The 27,732-nt window shown below is 50.4% G+C and overlaps 1 protein-coding gene across 2 annotated transcripts in view; it reads right to left on the bottom strand.

The window, feature by feature from the left end:
• Positions 1-13,401: 13,401 nt before the first annotated feature.
• The window catches only part of Slc29a3 (solute carrier family 29 member 3), a 36,971-nt gene continuing 22,640 nt past the window's right edge, over positions 13,402-27,732 (bottom strand). For both annotated transcript variants that reach the window (XM_048338963.1, XM_048338964.1), the window contains exons 3-6: positions 26,894-26,976; positions 20,856-21,082; positions 16,292-16,454; positions 13,402-15,438 (exon numbers count right to left, since the gene is read on the bottom strand). In XM_048338963.1, the coding sequence (XP_048194920.1) occupies positions 14,784-15,438; positions 16,292-16,454; positions 20,856-21,082; positions 26,894-26,976 (1,128 nt within the window). In that variant the 3' untranslated portion in view covers positions 13,402-14,783. The remainder of the gene's footprint in view (positions 15,439-16,291; positions 16,455-20,855; positions 21,083-26,893; positions 26,977-27,732) is intronic.

The following is a 27,732-nucleotide window of genomic DNA, read 5'->3' as shown; positions in this document are numbered from 1 at the left end:
AAGAAAGTCTGTGAGATTCTTATCTCCAATTAACCTCTGAAAATTTGGAAGTGGAGCTTTGACTCAAGTGATAGAGCACTAGCCTTAAGCAGAGAGCTCAGAGACAGCACCTAGACCATGGTGTTGTTCAAGCCTCAGGACCAGCACAAAACGACAACAAAAACAAGCAAACCGGGGTGGGAATATGGCCTAGTGGTAGAGTACTTACCTTGCATACATGAAGTGCTGGGTTCTATTCCTCAGCACCACATATATAGAAAAAAAAAAGCCAGAAGTGGCACTGTGGCTCAAGTGGTTGAGTGCTAGCCTTGAGCAAAAAGAAGCCAGGGACAGTGCTCAGGCCTTGAGTTCAAGCCCCAGGACTGACAAAAACAAACAAACAGCCTCCCACCCCATACTGCTTTCAATTCTAGCAGGCAAGACTTGGATCTGAGTTAGAATCTCTTGTTAAAAAGGGCAAATAAGTTTGTCAAGTATGGGGCTAGGGATATGGCCTAGTGGCAGAGCACCTGCCTCTTATACATGGAGCCCTCGGTTCGATTCCCCAGCACCACATATACAGGAAATGGCCAGAGGTGGCGCTGTGGCTCAGGTGGCAGAGTGCTAGCCTTGAGCAAAAAAAAGCCAGGGACAGTGCTCAGGCCTGAGTCCAAGGCCCAGGACTGGCAAAAAAAAAAAGTTTGTCAAGCATGAAGATTACCTCAGTGGGTAAACAGACTGGAAGAACCAACATGGAAAGATTGTTGGTGTGCCAAGTCTGTGTTTAATACCATGCAGTGGCACAGGAAGTCACTAGCAGCTAAGGTCTGTGCACAGGTCCCTCATGCAAGTGCCACCTCTGTAACTGTGAGGTGGTCAGCAGAATTTGATGGGTACCAACACTGTTCACCCACCTCTACCCACCTCTACCACATCTTTCCAGGTCCGCAGGAAGAAACTCGGGAACAACTGTACCTGTCTTGATGTTCTGGAGTGAAGGAAGCTTAATTCACAGAGGCATGTAACACCACTTCTGTGTCAGAGTATTGGGACATGAGTAGGAAGGGCGCTGGAGAAGGGCTTCCATTCAGCAAGGCAAGCAAGAATTAGGAGATCCGGCTACTACACAGGAGGGCCATGACGTGGGAGGGTGAGGTCACCAAGGGCCCACTTTTCACCCTCTGACAGAGGATCTGCTCCCTTCCAGGGTGGAGGCAGGGACAGGCTATGTGCAGCTGCTTCGTGGAAGCAAAACAAGACACCAGGACAGAGCTGATGGCTCTTTTCATCTTCATCTAGTCCCACATGGCTGCAGATGGCTCCTTACCGTAAAGCAACACAGTAGCACTAGGAGACAAAAAGCCATCATGTCCCTGCCATAGTCTGTCCTACATATCCCTGAGAGGATGAGAAATACTTGAGAGAATAGGAGCTGCTGAAATCTCTAGTTTCTACTGACTCTGGCTACATTTCCTAGCAAGACACAGCTGTGAATATTCAGAAAGACAGCAGATATGGAGGCATGGGTCAAGAGGAAAATAAGACGTCTGCCAGGCTCCAAGAAGGCGAATCTCAAGCTTCTAGTAAGGGCCCAGGACAAGAGTACAAATAAAAGTGCTTATGCCACATGTCCCCATGTGCCAGCTGTAAACCTAGTAGCACTTATAGGCCTCCTTCCACCTCAGCACACAGACCTTTGTAACAAGCTGGAAGCTGGGTTCGAGTCCACACTCACTGACGTCTCAGAGTTCTTCTTAGTCACAGATCTAGAGGGCTCTCCCATGCACACACATTGGTTGTTCTAACCCCTTCCAAGGGCAGTCAGCCCCCTCCCCGGTGTCTAGCAGTGTGTCATGAAGAGACTGCCCATGGGGGCATGGAGCTAGAAAATGGCCCGCCTTGGCCCTCAGCACATCTGTCAAATGATGCTGATATGCTGAGCACCTATAGCAAGCTGCAGAAGGCGGAGGGGCTGTGAGCCCCAAGCTCCTCCGACTCCTTGTCCAGGGGCGCCCATGGATCTAAGGACTATGTAATCATAAGAAGAGATGGTATCTTATAAGCTCTTTGCAGTTAATAAGACACTGATGTGATCAGAATTTTGAGGTATGCAAAATTAATAAATACTCCCAGAATACAGAGGCTCGGTGAGGCCAGTGACTTAACAGAGCCTCCTAATTGTAAGCCCTACATCCTTACTCTACTCTGTTTTAAGAAGCTAGTCATCTGGGCCTTACCCAACAGGACAGAGCCTGAGGCCCCGGAGCAACACAAAGCAAGGGAAGAGAAATTTCTTTCCCCTTGTTCAGATCCTCCCAACAGGCCAGGGGGCAGCCGGTGGATAGCAGCTGGCCTGGCACCAACAGGCTTGGCACATTTTGGCACCTGACTCCTTCCTCCTCCCTCCCTCCCTGGGAGCTTTCTGGGCAGAAAGCAAGTTGTGGACAACTCTCCTGGAGAAGACAATTTTGACAAAGGAAGACCAGACTTCTCTATTCTTAGCTCAGAAAACATTAGAAAATGCAGTCCATTCAGTTTCTGTTTCAAAGAGCCTTGTTGTCTGGTAATGGCACATTTCCCTTTTTGAGTCTCAACAGACTCAGCAAAAATGAAGATCAGTGAACATCACCTCCAGTGCTAATGAGCGCTGGGGAGCAGGCGGGAGGTGTGAGTCTCTCCTGGTAGGAGGCGGCCCTCCACCCCTGCCCCACTGCCACCGGGGCTCCAGGAAAGCCTGGCAGGGGTGAGACCCAGCTCCCCATCTCACACTTGCCCTTCTGCCCTCTCCCGCCTCACTCCTCCCATCTTCCTCCTGAATATTTATGATGGTGGGCCTCAGCTGAAGTGAGCAGGTGGGAAGGATGCGACTGAGCGGGAAGCTACGGGGTACCAGCCTTGGGCATCAGTGGAGAGGATACACTTGGCATTTAAAATGCAGAGGCCAGAGGTTGAGGCTGTTGGAGGTTAAGGAGTAGAGGTTCGGAGGTCAGGGCTGGATTCTGGGCAACTAGCTCAGGACAAGTTAGTCACAGGCCAGCATTTGGAGGTGGGGGGCTGTTCTGGTTCTGCATTTTAGGTTGTAAATAAAAATCCTTTGTAGACTCGAAGAAAGATGGCGCCGATGGAATAGGGAGACACCCCGACTCGCTCCAACGGCATAGTGAGCTGGGAACCCCAACACCCAACACCCCATCAAGAACCCAGCAAAACCAGCAGCCAGAAGCAGTGGAGAAACGCAGGAAAACAAAAAGGAGCAAAAAAGAAGAACCGAAAACCTACACGGAGCCGGAGATTCACCGGGGCACCCTCCCCCCACCAGCCGACCCTGGCCCAAACAGGGTCAGGCTGGGAAAGGGGAACCCGGTGATCGGCAGACAGGCTGCCAGGAGCGCAGAATTCATATAGCGGGAGACCCCACGGCCACAAGGCAGGGCGCGGACCAAGACACACCGGCAGCGACGAGAAGTTCGGGTCCACACCGGGTTTGGACAAGGGAACCCAGCGCGGCAGAAATCGGGAACCAGGGAAGCCACCACGACACTTAGCCAACCCCTGGAGGGCCAACGGCGGCGCGGGACACACACACAAAGCAGCAAAAGTGAGTGCCCTCCCCTCCCCCCTCCCCCACCCCTGAGGGAACAAAGAACCCACAAATCAGCCGGGGAAACCCCCATCAGGCGCTGGGAAGTCAGTTTAGCAGGGGAAGGGCTCAGCAGCACCAACACCCCACAGGTTCCTGAACTGGCAGAACCGGCCCCGCCCCCTTCCCAACAGGGGCCGGGAGACAGCCGGTTGTGCAAACCCCACCTGAGGCGCCTGGACCTCGCAGACTCTTACAACTAAAACCACAGGCGCTGGTGGGCAATACCAGCCCAGCAGGGTCACTTGAGCCTGATCACGTCCCCCCTCCTAACAGCGGAGGTGAGGTCTGAAGGTGCCAAGCCACACCCGGACAGTCGATCCCACTGGGCCCCACACGTACCCCCCCCCCCAACGGACTCGTGGGAGGGCGCAAGCACAACCCAACAACCCAGGACTTGCTCTGGGAGGCATATCCCGCTGAAGTGCCTGTTGCACTGAACGCACAGCGCACAGGAGGGCGGGGCCCCCGGCGACAGCGCCCCCTCTGGTAGGCGTACCCTGCACTGGTGGGCGGGGACACAGCGACAGCACCTGCTGCCCGTAGACACGTCTACACAGGAGGGAGGGAGGAGCTACAAACCAAACCTGAGAAGCCATCCAGATCTCCAGATGCGCAAATCACAAAGAAACATAACTCAGTTCATCAAAGGGCAAGCCAACTCGCCAGCTCCAAAAAGCAGCACGACTGAAGAGGAGATGGAGAATAAAAAAGCAAATGAGGCCATGTTAACAGGAATGATCGAAAGCGTCAGAAATGAAATCAGAAAACAATTCCAGGAATTTAGAGCGGAAATCTGGAAGGACACCCAGGAAGCCAAGAAAGAAATGGAAGCAAAACTGGATACAATGCAAACCTGCTTTAAAGAAATGGAAGCAAAAATGGATACAATGCAAGCTGCCTTTAAAGAAAATCTCCACATCCTAAGAATTGAAATGCATGAAAAAATAGATTTAAAATACAACTCTTTAAAGGAAGAAATCTCCACGATCAGAGCTGATATGACAACCATAAATAGCTCTCTGACATCCATAAACTCCGCAATTGAAACCATGACACAAAGAGTAGACCATATAGAATCCAGAATCTCTCGCCTGGACGATGAAGCAGCTGACAACAACCAGAAAATGACCACACTCCAAGAAAAGGTGAAGCTTCAGGGAAGACTAATCCAGGAACTAATGGACAAAGACAAGAGATATAATCTGCGCATAATTGGAATAGAAGAAGGAGCCGAATACCAGAGCAGAGGGCTTAATCATGTTCTCAATAAAGTTATTGCAGAAAACTTCCCCAATCTCACAGGGGACCCCATCCAGGTAACCGAAGCCTATAGGACACCTGGCAGGCCAGACCCCAGGAAAGCCACCCCAAGGCACATAATATTCAAGACTTCAGACCTCAAGATTAAAGAGCAAATTCTGAATTCAGCCAAAGCGAAGAAGGAAACTTTTTTCAATGGGAAGAGGATTCGAATAACATCCGACTTATCCACACAAACTTACCAAGCTCGAAGCGAGTGGAAGAACACCATCCAAGTACTCCAGAACAACAATTTACAACCTCGGATCAAATATCCAGCGAAATTGGAGTTCACATTCGAAGGGAGAACCAGATCTTTCCACACCAAAGAGGAGCTAAAGGAGTATGTGAATAAAAAACCAGCCCTACAGCGAATATTAAGAGGGGAACCCCACCCAACAGAGATCGTAAAAGACACACAGACAGAATCAGAAAGAAACTTCAATAGCCAAAGCCCAGCAGAAACACAAGCTCACTAAAGACAAGAAGAAAAAAAAGAAAAAACAGCCCACCAAGAAAATGGAAGGAGAAAAAACACCCTTATCCTTGATCTCTTTAAATATAAATGGTTTAAACTCCCCGATAAAGAGGAGCAGACTGGCAGAATGGATTCGCAAACAAAAAGTTGACATCTGCTGTCTACAAGAGACCCACCTTACAGCAAGGGACAAAAACAGGCTTCGAGTGAAAGGATGGAGCAAGATCTACCAAGCAAATGCATCCACCAAAACGGCAGGTGTAGCCATCCTGATCTCAGACAAGCTTGACTTCTCTTTAAAGTCCACTCAAAAAGACAAAGAAGGACACTACATATTAATACAAGGAAAAATCCAGAATCAAGACATCACGGTGATAAATGTATACTCACCAAACAAAAGAGGCCCGACATATGTCAAGCAAATTCTCAAAGAATTACAGAGCAAGATAGACGCAAACACAATCATAGTGGGTGACTTTAATACTCCTCTCTCTCCAAGAGACAGATCCAACACTCAGAGGATTAGTAAGGGAGCTGAGGACCTAAATAACACCATTTCCCAAATGGATCTAACAGACCTATATAGAACCTTTCACCCCACAGAGACCCAATACACCTTCTTTTCAGCAGCCCATGGATCATATTCCAAAATAGACCACGTCATAGCCCACACAAAGAACCTCAGCAAATACAAAAGTATTGACGTCATCCCATGTATTATATCTGACCACAGTGGATTAAAGGTAACCCTCAACAACAAAGGATACCACAGAGCCTATACACACTCTTGGAGGCTAAACCCCACGCTGCTATCCAACACTTGGGCCACAGATCAAATTAAAGATGAAATCAACGAATTCATAAGCCACAATGACAAAGAAAACACATCACAAAGAAACCTATGGGACACAGCTAAGGCAGTTCTGAGGGGCAAGATCATTGCACTCAGCACCCACATTAAAAGAATGGAAGCAGAGCAGGTGAATACCCTCACGATGAAACTAAAACAACTGGAGAAACAAGAAATGACAGAATCTAAAACGACTAGGAGAGGAGAGATCACAAAGATTAAAGAAGAGATAAATCTGATTGAAAATAGAAAGACCATTCAACAAATAAATAAGACTAAAAGCTGGTTCTTTGAGAAAATAAACAAAATTGACAGACCCCTTGCAAGACTTACAAAAAAAAGAAGAGAAGAGACTCATATTCGTAAAATCAGGGACTCCACAGGAAAAATTACAACAAGTACACACGATATTCAAACAATCATAAGGAGCTATTTCCAAAACCTCTACTCAGCAAAAAACAATAATTCTACAGAAATGGATCAATTCTTAGAGAAGTACAAACTGCCCAAACTGAACCAAGAAGAAATAAATCAGCTAAATAAACCAATAACTTACGGTGAGATACAGGAGGTAATCAAGAACCTCCCTACTAAGAAAAGCCCAGGCCCAGATGGATTCACCAATGAATTCTACAAAACCTTTAGTGAGGAGCTAATTCCAATACTCCTCAAACTCTTCCGCGAAATAGAAATGGAGGGAGAAATTCCAAACTCATTCTACGAAGCTAATATCATACTAATTCCCAAACCAGGCAAAGACCCAACAAAAAAAGAGAACTACAGACCAATATCACTAATGAACACAGATGCAAAGCTCCTCAATAAAATATTAGCTAATAGGATCCAGAAAGTGATCAAGAATATCATACATCATGACCAAGTAGGCTTCATCCCTCAGTCACAAGGATGGTTCAACATCCGTAAATCAATCAACGTAATTCACCACATAAACAGAGCTAAAATCAAGAATCACATTGTTATCTCAGTCGATGCCCAAAAAGCCTTTGACAAAATACAACATCCATACCTATTAAAAGCTTTGGAGAGAACAGGAATAGATGGAACATTCCTCAAAACAATAAAAGCCATATACAACAGACCAACTGCTAATATCATATTAAATGGAGAGAAACTTAAGTCATTCCCCCTAAAATCAGGAACAAGACAAGGATGCCCACTCTCCCCACTTCTGTTCAACATAGTGCTGGAATCCCTAGCCATAGCAATAAGGCAAGAGGAGGACATCAAAGGGATCCACATCGGCAAGGAAGAAATCAAGTTATCCCTATTCGCAGACGACATGATCTTGTATCTGAAGGACCCAAAAACCTCAGTACCCAAACTCCTACACCTAATAAACCAATTTGGCAAAGTAGCAGGATATAAAATCAACCCACAAAAGTCAGCAGCTTTTCTGTACACCAGCAATATACAAACAGAAAAGGAAATTATGGAAACAATTCCATTTACAGTAGCCAAAAAAAGAATAAAGTACCTAGGGATCAACTTAACCAAGGACGTGACGGACCTATTCAATGAAAACTACAAAAATCTAATAAGGGAAATCAAAGAAGACACAAGGAGATGGAAAGACCTCCCATGCTCATGGGTAGGCAGAATCAATATAGTGAAAATGGCCATATTGCCCAAATTGTTATACAAATTCAATGCAATACCTATCAAAATCCCAGCCACATTCTTCACTGAAATAGAGAAACCAATCCATAAATTCATATGGAACAGCAAAAAACCTAGAATAGCCAAAGCAATTCTAGGCAAAAAAAGCAATGCAGGAGGTATCACAATACCTGACTTCAAGATCTACTACAAGGCCATCATAACAAAAACAGCATGGTATTGGTATAAAAACAGATCGGAAGACCAATGGATTAGAACTGAAGACCCAGAAATAAAACTGCACTCTTACAGCCAACTGATATTCGACAAAGGAGCTAAAGATATACAATGGAATAAACATAGCCTCTTCAACTACTGGTGCTGGGAGAACTGGGCAGCCATATGCAGAAAACTCAAAGTAGACCCAAGCCTATCACCATGCACCAAGATCAACTCAAAATGGATCAAGGACCTCAACATCAGATCTGAATCCTTGAAACTACTGAAGGACAGAGTAGGAAAGACACTAGAACTTATAGGCACAGGAAGGAACTTCCTGAATAGAGTCCCAGGGGCACAACAAATAGGAGAAAGACTCGACAAATGGGACTACTACAAATTAAAAAGTTTCTGCACAGCTAAGGACATAGCCACCAAAATAGAAAGACAGCCAACGATATGGGAAAGGATATTTACCAGCACAGCAACAGACAAAGGCCTGATATCTGTCATCTACAGAGAACTCAAAAAACTAAGCCCCTCCAAGCCCAATAAACCTATTAGGAAATGGGCAAAAGAGCTAAAGAGAGACTTCACAAGAGAAGATATAAAAATGGCAAAGAAACATATGAGGAAATGCTCAACATCCCTGCTAGTAAAGGAAATGCAAATAAAAACAACCCTGAGATACCACCTCACCCCAGTTAGAATGGCCTATACTCTGAACTCAGGAAACAACAAATGCTGGAGGGGCTGTGGGGAAAGAGGAACCCTTCTCCATTGTTGGTGGGAGTGCAAATTAGTACAACCACTTTGGAGAACAGTATGGAGGTTTCTCAAAAAGCTCAATATAGACCTACCCTATGACCCAGCCATACCACTCCTAGGCATCTATCCTAAACAGCAAAATCCAAGATATCAAAAAGGCATTTGTACTACCATGTTTATCGCGGCACAATTCACAATAGCTAAAATATGGAAACAACCCAGATGCCCCTCCACAGATGAATGGATCCAAAAAATATGGTACTTATACACAATGGAATACTACATAGCGATTAGGAATGGTGAAATATTGTTATTTGCAGGGAAATGGTCGGAACTCGAACAAATAATGTTGAGTGAGACAAGCCTAGAACACAGAAAACAAAGGGGCATGATCTCCCTGATATATGACTGTTAACAAAGGGAGACGGAGAGACAGTAGAGACCAAGTCTGTGAATACTGTATATGTTCTTGATACATTGTATATTGCATATATGTCAACCTGACCTAGACAAGGGATAGAAAAACAGGTTGTAAGATATCATAAGAAATGTACACACTGCCCTACTATGTAACTGCACCCTCTTTGCACAACACCTTGTAAAAAAATTTATGTCCAATTAATAAAAAAAAAAAATTAAAAAAAAAAAATAAAAAATAAAATGCAGAGGCTGCTTGATTCTGGGGCCATGTTTATGGAGGGCCGAGAGAGGGTCCAAAATGTGCTGGCTCCTTTAGGGACGGTCTAGCCCTGGGCCCTGAGCCGGAACAAGAGCAGATGAAAAACCCTGGTTCCCTCTCGGGGCCAGGGGTGAGCTCCTGACGGGGCCTCATCCGTCTTCAGGAGCACAATGGTTCTTGAGGTGGTGCCTTTGGATCGGCAGCATCAGCACGGCCTGGGAACGTGATGGCAGGATGAACTGTCGGCTCACACCCATCTCGTGGAAGGGCGAGTTCAGGCCTCTGCGATCCTGCAAGCACTTCTGGGGATGATGAGCCGCCGTGTCTGCTATATGGAACACCCAGGAGCTGGGTTCTGGAGTGTGCAGGCCGGTGCAAAGCCGAGCTTCCACTGAGAGCTGTGTGCCTCAATCTCAGGTGGGGCTCCTCTAGAGTGGGGGTGGCCGTGGCTGCAATGCAGCTGACACGTCAACTCCATGGCTCCAAGTGGCAGTGGTTCTCTGGGCTCTCCAGGCATCAGATGACACAGTCTTCCACAAGGCCACAGGAGAGATGCCACAGGCCTGTGATCCAGGTGCGCTGAGATGTGGGGCCTCTCCCTCAAGCCCGAAGCCATCCCTGCACCCTATGATCCAGATGGAAACTGTGTGGAGCTGCTTCACCTCACAGATTCCATAAAGGGCAGCCTTCCGCCCCTGGGAGCAGGGGGGCAGATTCTTTTCTGCCATGATCTCTTCTACCTGCCAGTCAGCAGGACTTAGTGCCCTCGCAGGCAGAGGTTGCACACTGGCTTGGTCTCCATCTGTCCTCAGAGGAACAGTACCGAGAACCCCCTGCCCTGCCCCCTCCCCACATAATGGGGAAGATGAGCAGTCCTCCAGTACGTGTGGATCAACACCCTCATCATCACCAGAACTCCAGGGCAGGCACTGCCTTATACACAGTAGGACATGGAGACACAGAAAGTTCAAGTCTTGCCCAACATCACTGATTAACAAAGTCAGGTTCAAAACAAGGCAGCCTGGCTCTTGAGCACTGTTCCTGGACAGGGATGTCATCTTCAAGGGACAGGGTCACACAAACTGCCACACATGGCCTGAGTGGGTCCTAGGAACCCCTCACTCCATATGAGGACTTTAGATGAAGGCCTGCAAAAAGTTCTTAGTAGGGACATATGAAATCCAGGAGCACTAGAACATTCTGTCCTGGTTGAGCTGCAGGGAGTTGGCTGGGCTGGGCTATACTACTGGAGGAGATGGAAGTGGGGAATGTATGGAAGCTCTTCATAGAAGGGGAGCAGCACAGAGGATGCTCAGTCTTCAAGAATCTTCAGGTCAGCTCAGATCTGCCGTCTACTGGTATCTCAATCTGCTGCAACCAGAGTACAATAATGGGAGGCCAGCCAAAGAACTGAGGTTTAGGGGGGCTGGGGGACCTGAAGCAATTCCTGCTGTTGGATGCCAGGACCCCATTAACAAGGATTTTTATTGAGTTTAGTATAGGGTGAAGGGACTGAAGGTATGTGGGAAGGCTAGGGTTACCATGTGAGGCACAGTCTGCATACAAGTGATAACTGACCTTATCAGGAAGCTGGAGGGAAGCAATGAACATTCCAACGTTGCCACAGACTCTCATCTGAAACGCTTAGGAGAGCCACTTGAGCCTCTGCATTGCTTAGACTGTTCAATCGTTCTAGGACCCCAGCCCCCACATTCTGGGAGCTTGGCATTCCAGTCTCTCGGCCTTTCAGACCTCACAGCTTCAGCTTGGCTCCTTACATGCTGGTCCATAGGGGCCCAGTGTGGCTCTGTTGAGAGCCAGGGGCTGGAGGTGGTGGTCTGAAGGCCCTGTCAGCTCTAGTTATATTGTCTGTCAGGAGGTGAATAGGAGGTGTGGCCATCCTGTGTCAGGATCCGGGGCCCCACTTGTGGCTTCCTGGTTATGGCTGGAGATAATATACTAGAAACAGTGAGCACTGAAGCTTACATGGCCAAGCTCCCTACCTTATCGTGTATTTTTAAGTCTTGGTGCTTTGAGTGCCTCTAAAGCCTGCAGCTTCTGTGCTTGTGCCTGTGTTCATGATGGAGACAGGGTAAGCTAAGGGGTTCCCAGAGCCTCCCGAGGTTTATGTACAGAATTTACGCAGGTAAAGCACCGACTGTACAGAATTTATGCAGGTAAAGCACCAACTGTACAGAATTTACACAGGTAAAGCACCGATCCTCGGGACAATCCTGGGCCAGGAATTGGGCAGCAGGGTGGAAGAGCTCTCCTGGAGTCGGAGCCTATGGCTCCAAAACTAGCCCCAGCCTCTCCTGAGACCCAAACCCTCCCTGCAGAGGCCCAAGCTGGGCAAGTCCTAGGCCAGCCAGGCTCTTCCTACCACACTGAGCTGATTGGTTGGTACCACTTACCCAAAGCCTGGGGTAGCCAGCATGAGGGGCCTTTGCTCAAGTCTGCTTCATCTCCTCTTACAAGAACTTGCCACCCACCTGCTGAAGAGCCTGTGAACTTTTGTTTGTAAGGTACTGGGTTTTAAACTGAGGGCTGTAAGCTTGCGGGCCAGATGCTCTTCCGTGTTAGATATCTCCCAAGCCTTTCTCCTTTAGGCTACTTTTCAGAAAAAGCCTTGCACATCTGGCTAGGTCAGCCTTTAGACTGAGATTCTTCTGCTTTCATTTCCTGAAGAGCTGGGATTATAGCTGTGACTACCACACCTGGCTTGTTTTTGAGACCAGGGTGTCCCTAACTTTTTGCTGGGAGTAGCTGGTATTACAAGAGTGAGCCATGGCTCCTCTGGCTTTCTTTACTGAAAGAAGGAAGTAGAATGTGCATGGCCTGGAGATAGAGGAAATGTAACACTGGGGATGAAAACTTAAGACAAAGGGAACTTCACAACCTCCCACACAGAAAAACCCCCTTCCCTCCAGCAAGCTGTTCACCTTTGGAAGTGTCTGGGCTGGCTTCACAGGTCACTTGAGCTGGTGACCACGTCCTGAGGACAAGCTCTGCTCACTGGGTCTCAAGAAACTTTAGACAGGGCAACCAAAGCCACGAGCTGCTCACAGTGAAAGATTTGGGGTACGGGCGGGAGCAAGGATCCTGAGGCCCACTCCTTTCACCCACAGCCTGAACACACATTTTCACTTCCCGTTCTCCCTCCCTGCGCATGACTGTGCCAGTCACACCCAAGACCTGAGTCCTGAAATACACCCGCTCAGGTGAGTGTGACACCAGCTGCCAGTCCCTGCTTCCCAGCCAGCCTGGGTTTCTGCCCTGGGAGGAAGGGCAAGTAACCCCTCGCCTCTTCACCCCGCACTCCAAGCTGACCTCAAGCCATTTCTCTAATGCAAACACTCCCCTTCTTGTTTGAAAGCTACCCTGTCAACAGAGCATGTGGGACCCCCACGACCCCATTCCCGGGCAGCTATGCTGGCTATTTCTATACCACCGAGGCCAGGATGAGTCACCAGGCCAGACCCCTGCTCCAAATAACCCCTAGCATTACACAGGGGAGGGGGCGGGGCACAGCTGGGAGGTGGCAGCTCCGGACTGGGGATGGGTAGAGAGGACTGGTTTGGAGATACTGAGTTTAGAAAACCTCTCAGTAGCTTCTTCAATTCTCCAGCCTTGGAGTGGGAGGAATGTGAAGCAGACAGTGGGGAATAAGCTGCTACCACCGGGTGGATTGCCAGCGTTGCTTCCCCACTAATCAGAGGTCCCTGGGAGACTGCAGAATGCCATCCTGCAGAGCACAGCCCCCCATAGCCCTTGGGTGGTCACTTCCCGGGGTCAAACTGCTCTTTCTCCAGAAAGAAAGCCTGGTCTGCTTGAGTCTCTCCCCTACCCTCCCTGCCCCCCGCCCCCACCAACCTCTTGCCCAAGCCAGCCTCTCCCCCTGATGATCAGTCTTGCCAGAGCTTTCCAGGCACCTGAAGAAACCTGTTATTATTGGTGTCAGGCATTGCAACAGGGCGATGGAGCCGCCTGGGAGTTGTCTTCTGTAACAATGTCAACACAGCTACCGGTGACAAACCAAGACCAGCAACGTGGAGTTCTGCTGAGTCAAAGCCAGAGCACCATGGCTAAATGTCAACAGTGAACATGAAAGCTTCCCCACCAGAGACCCTGGACAGTTTCTGTCCCCAGAGGCCCAGAGGAGGAAGAAGCATAAGAGGAAGGGGTGGAGGAGGAGGGAGAAGAGGAGGAGGAAGAAGAGGCAAAGGCAATGAGGTATCACAGCTGGCTGCCCGTGGCCCCTCTTCATCTAGGCAAGGTTAAATATCTGGGTTCTAAAAGGTTTCACTATCCTCTCCCCTTCAGGTACAGGGTAGAAAAGCATCAAGGCTTTTGGGTAATGTATACAACCCTTGAAGCTCCTACATCTTCTCTTAAAATATCCTCAAATTTGGAGTGAGATCTAAACCTCAGTGGTAGAATTCTTGCCTAGCAAGCATGAGGCTCTGGGTTCAATCCCTGGTATTGCAAACCAAATATCCCCGAATTATCCAATGTTAATATGCTGCTTCCTTCTAACAGCTTCCCAGACTGACCAATACCAACAGGGTTCATGTTCAATACCCAGTATTTACCGTGTCCTCCATCCAAAGGCCTTGACAGGTTGTAAGCATCAACATCCTAGTCCTCTGCCCTGGGGCAGGAGTGGGCTGTAGACCAGCCATGAAGCCCACAACCCAAGTCTGAAAACCCAGGCCTGCCTCGCTTAGTCCTTAACTAGGGAAATCTCTGGAGGCCCGCTGAGGGCAACGGTGCAGGAAGCCTGCCTCTCTGATCTTGCATTCTGGGCTCTCTCATGGGCAGAGCACAGGGGTTAGTGCAGGCTTGGGCGCTAGGGCTGAGGACTGGCTGCCCTAGAGGGACCCCTCAGAGAAGAGAAGGATGACAACCCCCTTTTCATCTTGCTGTGGGCTGGAAGAGGCAAGGCTGGAGAGCACAGAGTGCTACCCCAGGCCCTTGCAAGCCAACAGATGTGATCGTTTGCTGGGAGTGCGGTGACTCGCTTTACAGTCCTCCTTCAAACGCTCTAGTACTATGTGCAAGTGTCGCAAATGTCTCTCCTTGCGTAGAACTGGCAAGGACACTGCTCCCTAGTGTCCTAGAACCGAGGAAACCCCGGTGGGCTGTGTCCTGTACATCAAGAGAAACACCGGCCCCTTCTCCTCTGCCATCCAAGTCCCTGGCCACCAGCAGCCCAGCGCCACGTGCAGCACCGATGCTCTGTCTGCCCCTCCTAGATGAGGTGCTCCAGCACAGCCGAGCAGGAGGTGCCCAGCACCAAGCCCACCATCTGGTAAAAGGACATTACCACCCCAGTGGCCTCGGCCAGCTCCCGGGGCACAATCTTGGGGCCATAGATGAGAGCGAGGGTGCTGAGGTAGCCGTGGCTGAGCCCCAGCAGGCAGATGAAGAGCATGGGGTAGATGTCAGACTGGAAGAGCACAGTGGTCAGGTGGGAGCGGGGCTGATAGTTGCACAGCATGAAGAGGGGGATGAGGCAGGTGCGCAGGAGCACAAGCCCAGGGAGCACTTTGCTCTTGGGGCCCGGCACCTGGATCCAGGCAGTGATCTGCCGGCCACAAAGGTCGGCAAAGCTGTACAGGAGGAAGACGGTGAGGGGCACAAAGAACTTGGTGGTCCATGGTGAGCCGGAAGCCTTGTGCAGGGACTCGATGTTGGTGGAGATGGCGGGGAAGATGAGGCCACTGATGAAGAAGGTATAGATGATGCAAAAGCCCAGGCCAGCAGTCTTCTTCAGGATGGGCTGCAGGGGTGGTGTGTGGGACTCTTGGGGTTGGAGGGATAGCAAGGGGGCATTGGGGGAGTCCTGTGTTGGCTCTTCTTCACCAGAAAACACGTGGACTGGACAAGCTGGCCTCAAATAGTACCTGTGGCAGGGAGAGGGGTGTGGTCAGAGCACCACAGCAGAACGGGTCACGTGGGGCTTCCAAGTACAGGAAGTAGAAGCCCATGGAGCTCAGAGCAGCATACAAAGTGCAACCTGCCAAGGGTCCAGGCCGGCTGGCCACCTGGCCTTGGTTAAGTGTCAGTGTCCTCTCCTGTAACGTAGAGACAGCCCTGCTCCCTGTACTGACTAAGACAAAGGCTCTGAAGTGAGTAAATCATGCAGGAAAGGCAGTCTGGGAGCAGGAAAGGCTCAGGAAAAAGTAAAGGAGGAAATGAAGGAGAGATTCAATGGGCCCTGGAGTGTGGCAAGCAGCCCACAGAGTTGGAGTGGTGAAAAGCAGAGCTGGGGAGTCCTGTTCACATCCTGGGCCACTTGGGACTGGATGACTGGTTTTCTGGTTTGTGTAAAGGAATAGTAACTCATAGTAATCCCATAGGAACAAGGGTGTGTAAGCACTAAGACCAGGTGACCCCCTGCTACTCCCTCCCCAGCCAGGCTGAGCCTGCATAAACACAGCAGGCATTCAGTGAATGGGATATGCTGGTGCTGATCCTATTGCTTGAGCCTCACTTCTGCTGCCTGCCTTCCAAATTGCCCCAAACTTACAAATTGCGGCTTCTCCCATCCACCTCCAACTGACGGAGCAAATACTGAGCTGGGCCCTGTAGCAGGACTGGAGGACTGTCCTCTTGGAGCCCACACTGGGGAAGGGCATAGACAAGGACAGGACTACTGATCTAATTAGATGAGGAAGAGTGCAAGTAGACACTAGTCAGCTGTCACTGTCACCAAATGAAGCTGGAGGGGTGGGGTGGGGTGGGGTTCCCTCTTACCTGGCATACTCCAGCCGGGATAACAGTAGGTAGAGCCCCATGCAGAGCCCAAGGAAGATGGCTGCGACGAGGAAGAGGGCCAGGGCGCTCTCCTGCACATCTCTGGACACTGCCAGGTCTACCACCAAGGCCACAGCACTCAGGGTCCCTCCCATGGCTCCTCCTGTGGAGGCAGAAGGTTCATGGAGATGGTCAGGGGTGGCACGGGTTGGTGCATGGGCCCCTCCACTCACACCCAAACAAACGCCCATGTGAAAATGCCTAGAGCTACAGGCAGGCATGCTGGGACCAGGAAGGCATGGGGCAGGGGGTCTGAAGGCCAAGTTCTACAGTTTTAGGCAGAGTGGTTGCTCCACATCCCCTACCCATTCACTTCTCTCTGTCTCCAAGGAGGCCTCACTGGTCTGCTCCGATCCTGGCTTCCTTGGACCCTGGTCTCCATCTTTACTGCCCTGCCAGCAGAATCCCCAATTTTAGATTCAGGGCCAGAAATCTCAACAGCTCTGGATTCCCTTTTTTCTGCCACTGGCACAAACCATCTACTAGCCACATGGGGGAAGAGGGAAAGGAGATAGCCCAGCGTGCTTTCCTGGCTCAGGTTAGCCCACTGACTCCAAGGCTATCCCACCTGAGGACATCTTTCCTGACCACAATTCCTGCTGTCATCCGCCATGAACTCAAAGAACTTCCCTGTACCCCCACATAGGAGCGAACATGTACACACAATACCCACACATGTACACTCTCACACTCACACACACAAGCCTGCAGCCTGCCACCAACATGCAAATGCTGTCCCTGCCCATGGGCTCTGACATGTGGGCACATGACCATGTTATCACCACGCCTGTTGCTGCCATCTAGAGCCCATCCCTCCCTGCTCTGGGAGACAAATGGATGCACACCTGACCTTGACACTGCCTCATGCTCTCTCTCTCTGTGACCCTGAAGGCTAACCTGATTGCTCTGGGCCATAGTTTGCTCAAATGGGAAAAGGGAAACAACCCCTGCCCAGCAATACTGCTGAAGGACTGAAGGAGCTGATATGCAGACCAGAGGGAATGCACATGCAGAAAGGACCAGACCATAGGGACTGCCCATAACACTGGTGCCTGGTTGCTCCTGGGAGGCAGGACTGTCTTCCTCTTCTTTAAACCTTCACACTCATGAGATGTTACCCCATTCTGGCCAAGAGCCAGAGGCTTGTGAATTCTGCTGTAATGCAGAGTGGGACATTTACTCTCCCTGCCTCTGTTTCCCTGGATAATGGGGCTGACACTTGTGCTATCCATCCCAAGAGAGCACAGTGAGCAGGAAACAGGACAAGAGGGAAGGTGCCCAGGGCCTGGTGAATCTGCTGGGCTGTAGGCCAATGCTTCACAGCATCTGGGAGGTTGACTGCAAGCCACAAGGCATACACTGGCTCCTGTGTTCAAAGCTGCTTGGCCATGGGCGGGTAGTAGTTTCCTTTGGGGCAGAGTGGGGATGGGGACCCATGAGGCCCCTGTCCACTGCACAAAGCTCAGCCCTGCCCCTCCTGCACCCAGATCACCCAGCATCACCATGGCTCTGCAAGAAGCATCTGTCCTGGGAAATGATTCCTTCCCTCAACTTGCCCAACACACACTGCACTAGCAAATTAACATGTTCAGAACCTCCCATCACAGCTCTTCCACTGCTAGCTGTGTGATCCTTGGCAAGTCCCTTTGCCTCTCTGTGCTTCCATCTGCTCATCTATTAAACGGAGGTGTTAAGAAGAGCCACCTACCCTTAGGGCATTGTAAAGACTCAAAGGATTATTCCTTGTAGAACAGGGCCTGATGCTGAGAAGTTCCATGTACTAAATAAATCCTCTCTGATTCCCACTTAGGTATTTGGCTATTTCTGTCCTTCTCACATCAAAGCAGTAACAACAGGGTATACCCTTCGCCAAGAGGGTCCCCACTTCTGAGAAGCTGTAATCCACCGGATGTTCTGTGAGAGGTGGGGTTACATTCAGAAAGACTTTGGGCAACTGCCCTGAGGAGGAGATCTTACCGTCCTGCCTATGTTTCCCTTCTCCCCCAAAGTTGCAGAGAATTTACAATATTATCATCAACCACAAACCAGGCCTCCGGGAGCTCATCCTTCATGACTCCCTATGTTTATCTCATCAGTTATGGAAATACATGCAAATGAGGGGTTAAGAAAACACCAGTACCAAACAAATGAATTGTTCTTCAGATGCTGACAAGATGCGTGCAGAATTCACAGATGGGCTCCTCTGACAAAAAAATCAAGGGGGGTTGGGGCCTCTGGGATGTTGGGATGGTCCAGGTGTTGGGTGCTCGTGGGGGTCACCCACAGAGGGACCAGGGGAAGGAGGGGCAAGTTGAAGTGGACTTTCTGAGAAATCCCCTGAAGACTTCCCTAGAGACCTGTAGCTGAAGGCTGAATGGGAAGGTCTTCGTGTCAACACAAATGGCCTGTGTAGCTACTGGCTCCTGGAGAGGTGGCGAGCAAGGCCGGAGCTGTATTGAGAAGGGAGCCAAGAGGGAAAACATCCTCCTTCTGAGGCCATGGTGACAGGAAGCTTGGTTAAGGTTTGGTGGCCATTTCCTCCATCCAGACCTGCCTTTCTTGAAGCACTGTTGGGGCAGGCTGACTGTACTCAGAAAGCTTAGCAACAAGTTCATTTTTATTTTATTTTAGGATCAAGGCTTTCCTAGGATAGAGCCAGCAGCCTAATCCTATATCAAAAATGGCAAAGAGAAAAAAAAAAACAGCAATGAGACTGAAGCTCACATCTTTGCTCTGATCGGTGGAGAGTAATTGCCTCAAGTGCTGGCATGAGAGGGATTTAAAGGCTCAGGAGGGAAGATAGCGATCTATTAGTGATGTCTGGCACTGGCACAGAGTGGGGAGGGGATATCTGCTTGTCAAGGTACTTGTCATCCCTGCCACATACTACTGGCATGATTAACTCATACCCACTGCAGCTCCTTTGTGCAAAATTTCTCAGGTTGGCATATGTTTAAAGCACTCCTCTACACGACAGGGACATGTGCAAGGATGTGTGCAGACACAGAGCAGCAGAGCCTCCCGGCTTGCTCTAGGGCAATCTCTGGGTATCATAGGGACACTAACTCAGTCAGCTCCATTTACTTCATGGGGGCATCTGAATGAGATAAAATAGCCAAGGTCCTGATAATGGACATCACAATTACTGTTAAAATGGCTGTGGACATGGCTTGGTGGTAGAACATTTGCCTAGCAAGCGCAAAGTCCTGAGTTCAAACCTCAGTACTACAAAAAAAAACAAAAAACACCCCAAAACAGCAAAATTCCTGTTAGAGAGGTCAGGCTAGGCCAAAGCCCAAGAGGTGCCGCTACCCAAGTTACCAAGGAGTTTATCACTAGACTATGGGTTCTGAGAGGACAGTCTTGTTCATCTTTGAGGCCCCCGAGGTCCTTCACAAACTAGAAAGAAAGACAAGAAAGAAGAAGGGAGGAAAATGAGGAGAAGGTAAGGGGGAGAAAAAACAAAGGGAAAGGGAAAGGAAGAGGAGCAGGAGAAGGGGAAAAATGAGGAAGGGAAGAGGAAGGAAGGAAAAACCAGTTTCAGAAATAACATTTGAAAGCAGACTCGGGTTTCCACAAATGTCATAACTTCCCCCCCTCCACTTGCCCTCTTCACACTGAAGTGCCAGACTTTGAAGTCAGGTCCCACTTTACCACGCGAAACCCACTTTATCATGTAAACCTGAGATAAGCAGGCCCTGTGAGCAAACCCAGGACAAGCTTATTAGGGCCCAGTCGGTCAAGAACTCTAACCACTGGGAATGCTTAACTCTGACTGCCCCCAGAATGCCTCGAGCCCTGAGCCAATCACATTTGTACCTGTGTCCTAATCTTGCTTGCTTGAACACCTGATTGTTGTAACTTTGTTTTTTGCCTTTATAAGCCCTGTGTAATCGCAGCTCAAGGCTTCCTCCTAACCTCCGCTGTGTCGGTGGGTAGGACGTGGCCCGAGTTGCAGCTCGCTTGAATAAAGCCTTGCCTTGCTTTTGCATTTCGGAAAGTCTGAGTCTCGGTGGCCTTCTTGGTGGTCGTCTCGCGACTTGGCACAAAACACGACTTCCACACACCCACGGATACCTGTGGGTCTGTGTCTTGAGCCAGGCAAGCTAACAGCTACATGACAGTGGCCTTATGTGACTTATATGGCTATGCCAAATACAGTTCTGCTGGGCCTTTAGGGGTGTGACCTGGCACAAGGCTGTAGGGCAGCCCTGGAAGCCATGGTGAAGTCCACATGGAAAGAAGCAAAAGCCATTGGCAGCCATCTTGGACATGGCTCCTCCAGGCTCTCTAAGTGCCATCTTCAACATGGTTCCCTCAGGCCCCAGTCAAGCTGTCCTTGCCAACTCCTTATTTATTTTGCAAATAAGCTAAGTGGGCTGTTTGCTCTGCAATAACAGGGAATGGAGATGCACTAGTGTACATCTCCTTTCCTAGAGAGGTCACCGTGCTCAGCTCTGGCCCCTCCCATGGCCAGCAATGAGGCCTGGAGCTTGGCCCTTACCTGAGATCATTGCCTGGGCATTCCTCATGGGGAAAAAGCCCGTCAGGCCAAAGATGCTGCTGCTGAAGATGGTGGAGGAGCCACTGACGATAACCACGCTGACAATGGTGACAATGAAGAAGCCTCGGGTCCAGGAGGACGTGTCCACCTTCACTAGTGCAATCATCACCACGAAGACGGCCACCATGATGGTCAGCGAGGCCAGGACACGGACATGGACCGGAGCCCTGGGGTGAGGAACTCAGAGCCAGTTAGACATTTCACAAGCCTCCAGAGGGCCAGCTGGGGAGCTGTCTAGGGGAAGTGGATGGGCAAGCTCCCTGGAGCCTGCATGCTCAGATGTGGGGGGCTGCTTGAATCCTGGCTTCCTCATCACCAGTCTAGTGGCCTCAGGAGGTGACTCAGGTGCCCTGGCTTCTGCTTCTGTCCAGATCACATTGGAGGAATGGATCCACTTCAATTGTGTGTGTGTGTGTGTGTGTGTGTGTGTGTGTGTGTGTGTGTGTGTGTGTGTAGGCTCCAGGGAAGGGACCTGTGCATTACAGACAGCAGGGCCAGGCTTAGGGAAGACACTGACGTTGCTGCTTGTTTCCTTTGCTATGAGGTTCAAGGACAGGATACCAGGAAAGCCCCAGCCCCTCCTACCAGAGCTAGCTTTGTCTAGTGTCTGGCAAGCAACCAGATCTGGGCTTCCATACCTGAAACTCAGCAGTAAGACACAGGGGAAGGGAAGAAACTCATCATCACTGTCATCACAGTCCTGAATTCGAGACAGGTATTTTTCTAAATGCTACCACTCGCTTCCCACACCAGCTCTGTAAGGTGGCTATCTTTCCCTATCCCTGGTACACAGAAGGAGCTGAGGTCAGAGGGGAAGGAGCTTGTTCAAGGTCACTCAGCTGAGACCCCAGGAGGCCCAACTCCAAGCTGTATTCTCTGAATGATGCCTTATGGCCTCCCCTGGCACAAAGGGCCCTGAGTGGCACAGAAAGGGACAGGGATAGGAAACTGTCCCAGGTGATTTCAGCTGGGTTGGGGGTTACTGAAGCCAAACTTGTGCAGACTAGGGCCAGGGTCCCACATGCCAGCACCACCACCCTTGTACCAAGCAGCTACTGCACTCTGCCTACCCCCAGCCTGCCTGAAAAGATCTCAGGGAAGGGGGCAGTCAGAGAGAGTGCTGCTTAGTTCAGGAGAGAGAATACTAACTCAAGGCTATGTAAGCTATCAACTAGGCTAAGCTTTAAAACAGAATGATCTTTAGTTCATTTTCCTTGCAGCTAGTGGTGTGTGTGTGTCTGTGTGTGTGTGTGTGTGTGTAAGAGAGAGAGAGCACATTAGATACACACTGATTTTTATTTTTAAAAGAGAAAAAAGACAAACTTGAAAGGTAGAAAAAATACAGGCCTATGTAGTAAATAGATGGGAATCGGGAGAGGAAGAAAGGGCATTCTCAAGGTATGTTTGTAGCCCAAGGCTCCTGGTCTCGGGAAAGAAATAGAGTAGGGACCAAGTCTGCTTTGCAGAAAGTGAAGCTAAGGATGTGAAGGGACAATTCAAGGTCACAGGGTGTCAGTGGGGAGCTGGGACAGAAAGCCAGGAGTACTGAGCCCTGAGGTCACTTAATCTGCTACCATGTGTTTCTATGAAGATGCCCTTGGTCCACAAACAAGCACAGGACAATGACTGTGTGGGGCCCAGGGCAGAGCAGCAAGAGGTGCTGCATCATTAAGCGCTCCAGCGAAAGTCCAGTTTGCTAACCCTGCTACAGGTCCAGGACTTGATCCTCAGAGTGAGGTCAGAGAGGCTGTGGTGTTTATCTACCTGAAACCCCCTCCCCCCGAAACACACACTTGAGAATGCTCCTCCAAGCCAAGCTGTTCTAGGGAGGTGGCTGGCTTCATAGTCCACACTAGACCAGCCTCAAACAATGGGTACAAGACCAGGCTGGATGTCCTTTCCCACTGGGACAGGGTCAGGGGTCAGCACACAGGCACATCAGTCTTCCCTGGCACTGACCTGCAGAAGCTGGTGTATATCTAGACTGCGAGCTGTCATGTTGTCAGCTGTGTGGGGCAAGGCTTCAAATGGAATGGAGCTTTGCAGGGACTCACAGAGCCAGGGAGAATGCACAGATCTCCTGGATCTAACAATGCCTAAAGGCAACTCTGGCTCAAACTTCCCCTTAAAGAAAAGTAAATGTTTTTGTGTCTCTGAACCCATGAACACAAAGAGCTCCATCAGGGTTTCAGGGAACAACACAGTCAGAAACTCCCCAGAGATGCCCACATACCTTCCCTCTTAACCACTTTAGGATACACTGGTCCAGGACCAGGCTGGAAGAGATAGGCAGTTAACCCCTTGGAGGAGCAGCCTTCATCCAATGCTCCCATCATCCCAAGCTCCCTCCCTCCCTCTCAGGTAGGCGGGACTGAGCTCCTCTGTGGGGACTGGGTTGACAAGCATCCGCCACTGGCTACCTTCCTTTCCTACCTTCATCCCCAAATTAGCTACTCATTGAACCCTCATCCCAGAATCTGTTCCTGGGAACCCTTACATCATGATGGCCAATAAGGGCCCATCCTAAGATCTATTTGCCCAGGCCTTGAAGGGGTTTCAGCCAGGATGGGGGTGGGGAGGGAATCAGGCAGAACAGCTGGATGCCTGGAGGTTAGACTGTCCACTGGAAGTGTGCATGAGGTGCTGGTAGCCAAGCCTTAGTCCTGATATTCAGGGTGACCCTCCACACTCAATCCAGTGACAGGAGGCCAACTTCTCTTGGCAGCCAGACTGCCCCACCCACACCCAAGGTAAGAACCAGCAACAGTTTGCCAGGACCAGCTGTGTAACCCTAGCCCAACATCTGACTTCCCTGTCTCATTTCTAAAAAGAGTTGGACTAGATAAGATTAAGGTCCCTAACAGCAAAGGTTCTAAATAAGAGGAAATTCAAGAGAAGACAGAGGTACCTGGTAAATACTGGCTGGGTGTCCAAACTGACCAGCAGGGCTGTACAGAAGAGCGGAGAATTTCCACAGTTCTAAATCTCCCAGCCACCATGGAAATCTCCCCACATGCCCACCGGATTCCCATGGGCTAAGAGGTCTTCCCCAGGAGCCTGTCACTGCTTGGACACAAAGGTAGCTTTGCAGAGAACTGGAGGACGTCTTATTCAGGCTGTCTAAGGGCAGGGAAGCAGGGAGGAGTGGGAGGTGGGAGTAAATGCCAATGGTACCACAAAAGCCTAGCTGCCTTTGCCCCCTCCCCATAATTCCCATAGCTGCCCAGGGTCCTCAGCATTTGCACATCTCCTTCTGCCTCCATCTACAGGCTGCAGGCCTCAGAGCCCACCTGGGGCTCTTTTAATGCTCCAAGCTTGACTCCAAGCTTGGGGTGGAAGCCCACCCCAAGGGTACCATGGGCTGCACTAACCCCCTCGTCACCCCCACCCCAGGCAGGGAGAGTGGCCTGAGATGGTAATGTTTTGGGGATACCAAGCAAAGGCTAGGCAGGTGCTGCTGGGTGTCAGGGTTCTGCAACTTGGGGATACAGCATGGTCAGGAAGCCAGCTATGGCCCACAATGCCAGGCAGGCTGTGTTAGGGACTGTGAAGATCTGCAGGGAGGGCTGCCAGTCCCCGCCCTGCTTGCCAGTGAGGGCTCAGGACCCCAGGGGACTGATTTCTTCATAAGTCTCCAAAATGTAAATCCTCCTCATAAGTATTTATGATACTCCAGATTTAACATAATAAAACACTTGGCGATTATAGATGAGCCAGTCAGAGAAAGCCAGGGTGCTCCAGGGGGGAGAGAAAGAGACATTTCAATTTCACACATTAAATAAAAAACAGCTTGGCCCAAACCATCTTCCCAGAGCCCTGGAAACAGGCAGAGGCTGGGAGTGTTTCCCAACATGGCTCTCGGCACTCCTGGGCAAGGGCAAGGGCAGGCTTCCGGCTGGCTGGACCATCTCCCCACCAGCCCCTTCCTCTAGGCCTTCTTCCTGCCCAGTAGCCTGAAGTCTGGGGTATGGAGGTGGGAATATAAAGCTGCGGACAGGGAGGCAGGTGGTCCAGAGGTCCAGCTGGAACACATCCTAGCTTCACCCTGGTCATGTGACCTGGGGCTAGTCACCTCGGTGGGCTGTCCTCCCACCCCCAAGCAGAGTCACAGAGCTTCCTGCTGACAGGGGCCACCATGCTATACCTACAGGACTGCTCAGAAATGCTAATGGGTCTCACTGGAGCTCATTCTAGTAGGCCCCAGAGGCTGGGCCTTTGTGCTGCTGCTAACCCTAGTCTTGGGCTGGCTTCCAGCCTGCTGGACTTCCACAACCACAGAGGGAGAGACCAGGGGAGACACAGCTGGGCCATCCTGTCCTGGCCCATGGTCTCTGCACATCCCCAACTTGAAAGACAGGGGGATACTACACCTCCCCCCAGGGTCCCCACACATCCTGATGGACATGTAAGTGTATAACTGGAGCATTACACCCTTGTACCCCTCAGATGGGGAGCTACAGAGGACGGGAGAGCTCATTCATGAGAGTCCGGGTGATCCCAGCTGGACCCTCAACTCATCCCTGGGGCCACAGTCAAGTGGAAGTTCATGAGAAGTTTAGAGGAGAAATGGCTGGTGTTTCCCCACACTGTGGGTGCCCTTCTCCTCCTCAAATCTTGTCTGCCATACCCCTCCGCTCCTCCTAAGATCCTGCTCTGCCCATCCAGGCTGGTGGTGATGGCTACACACCTGGGTGATCTTGGCAACACTCCTTCCCCTCCTCCTGGGGGTGGGGTCTCAATAGGCTGTGCCCACCTGGGAGGACACTAACTGTAGTCCTGGGGGCCAAATGGGATCAGAGGCCAGCTGGTTTGTTGGGGATGTGAAGCCTGCAGGCCTGTCTGAATGCTTTCCTCTCTTCTAGATTGTACTTGAGTTTCAAAGAGGTACAACTTCTTACCTCCCACGGAGAAGGCAGGGGTGGGGGGTGTGTCTTTGTCCCCTGGAAAGGGCTCTGTGATGGCTCTGACCAGTCAACTGGGGTTAAAAGTGACACAATGTGACTTGGCAGGTCAAGTTGCAAAATCTGCCAGGGATTCCCCTGGCTCTCTTGAAGCATTTGCTTTTTAGCAACAGTGTTACCTCCTGTTACCCTAAGGCCCACAGGTGAGGGATGAGGAGGAGAGACAAAAGATGAGAGGGAATAAATGGCCTCCAGCCCTACCTGCTGTCTGCACCTGCATGAGGTACACAACCAGACCAGCCTCTTCCACCCCAGAGCATGAGAGAATCTAATGACTGCTCTGCTTCTAGCCACTATGCTTTGAGCATGAATTATATACAGAAGTGATCACTGCAGTTCTATGCCACAATAGGTTTGCTAAGCTTATTCAAACTTAGCATGCAGTGCACTCATGCTGCCCTTTCTCCGCTATACCCAGAGCAGACATCACTAATCGATCATAGCACACCCCCTGAGGCCAAGATCTGCTTTAGAAGCCTGTTCAACCAGGGAGCTGGAAATTGTCTCAAATTGATCAGAGATGAGTAAAACAGATGTGCAGCTATGATCTAAGGTTTCAAGAGGCTCTGCACAATTGAAGCTCCAGGTTTCTGGGCCACAAAGAAGCCATAATTATCATCTAGTGGCAGCTTTGAGGAAACACAGGCAAAGGAGATGTGGCTACTGCCTTCCTAAGCTTGAATTGAGGATGGATGGTGAGGGTCAGGGGGGTAGGGGTATAGGAAATGAGGTGTCTGTCTGCAGGCCATGCCAACTCAATGTTCTCTTAACTCAAAGGGAGGAGGATCAAGTGTTCCCACACACCTTCTACTAGCTACGGACCACAGGTCCTCGACTGGGGCTGGAGAATCTCTGGCCTTTACCCCAGCACCCCAGGCACCTGGCCTGACTTAGGAGCCGTGAGCTACTCCTACTTAGGTGGCCATCACCTAAGCACAATCAAATGAAGTCGTGGATGAGAGGGAAGGGGAGGGAGGAGGCAGTGGTGGAGGTCAGAGAATGGGGAAGGTAGCCTACCTGTTGACAAGCAGGAAGTTGGCCACGAGGCACAGCAGGGAGGGCACAGTGGAGGCGATGGCCAGGTAGCTCTCAAAATAGTTCTGGAAGCACAGGAGTGGGGATGCCATTGCAGTCACTCGGGTGGAGATGAGGGGTCACCCCAGGGTAAACACAGGGCCCCTCAGGAGCATGCTGCTCCCACTGTCCCCACACATACCGAGGTGCCATGGCGAAGTCCAACCCAGCTCATGTGGCCTGGCCTACCCCCATCTCCAATTGCAAACCCTCACTTAGTCACTCAACCAACAGCAGCTGATGCTAGCTGGGCTCAGGGCTGGGTCCTAGGGAGCAATCTAACATTGCTCCTGTCCCCAGGGAGGCCTACAGTCACATCTCCTGTACTTGTCCACCCATACTGCACACTGAATATAAGAGAAAAGCTTTGTACAATTAGCCTTCTATGGGCTTACTGTTACAATGCAGCCAAGTGCCTCTGTTGTTGTGACTCAGGGCCAGGCCAGGCCTCCTCCTTTCTGGCTCCAGACTCCCTCCCTTTGGCAGAGCTGCTCCAGAAGGCAAAGCCACTTAGGTGGAAGTGGCTTTTAGAGTGGCCTGGACAAGGGCAAAGGGCATTTTGCAGGCAGCAGCTCGGGAATCCAATGAGGAATTCTTGGTTATAGTCTGATGAGACCTTGGAGCTCAGGTCTCAGCATGCAAACTGGGCGTGTCTGTCAGCACCTTGGTGCTGCCCTCTTATTACCATAGATTCACTGGGTGTGCATGAACCTAGTACACCAGAGGGGCCAGGACTGAGCTTCATTGGTATAGCCCCTGTCTAGCAGGGAGCACGGTCCTCC

This window comes from Perognathus longimembris, chromosome 2 (genome assembly GCF_023159225.1).
Source record: "Perognathus longimembris pacificus isolate PPM17 chromosome 2, ASM2315922v1, whole genome shotgun sequence".
In the NCBI taxonomy this organism is placed as follows: Eukaryota; Metazoa; Chordata; class Mammalia; order Rodentia; family Heteromyidae; genus Perognathus; species Perognathus longimembris.
The sequence above is the reverse complement of the archived record's forward strand: the minus strand, read 5'-3'. Positions and strand labels throughout refer to the sequence as shown.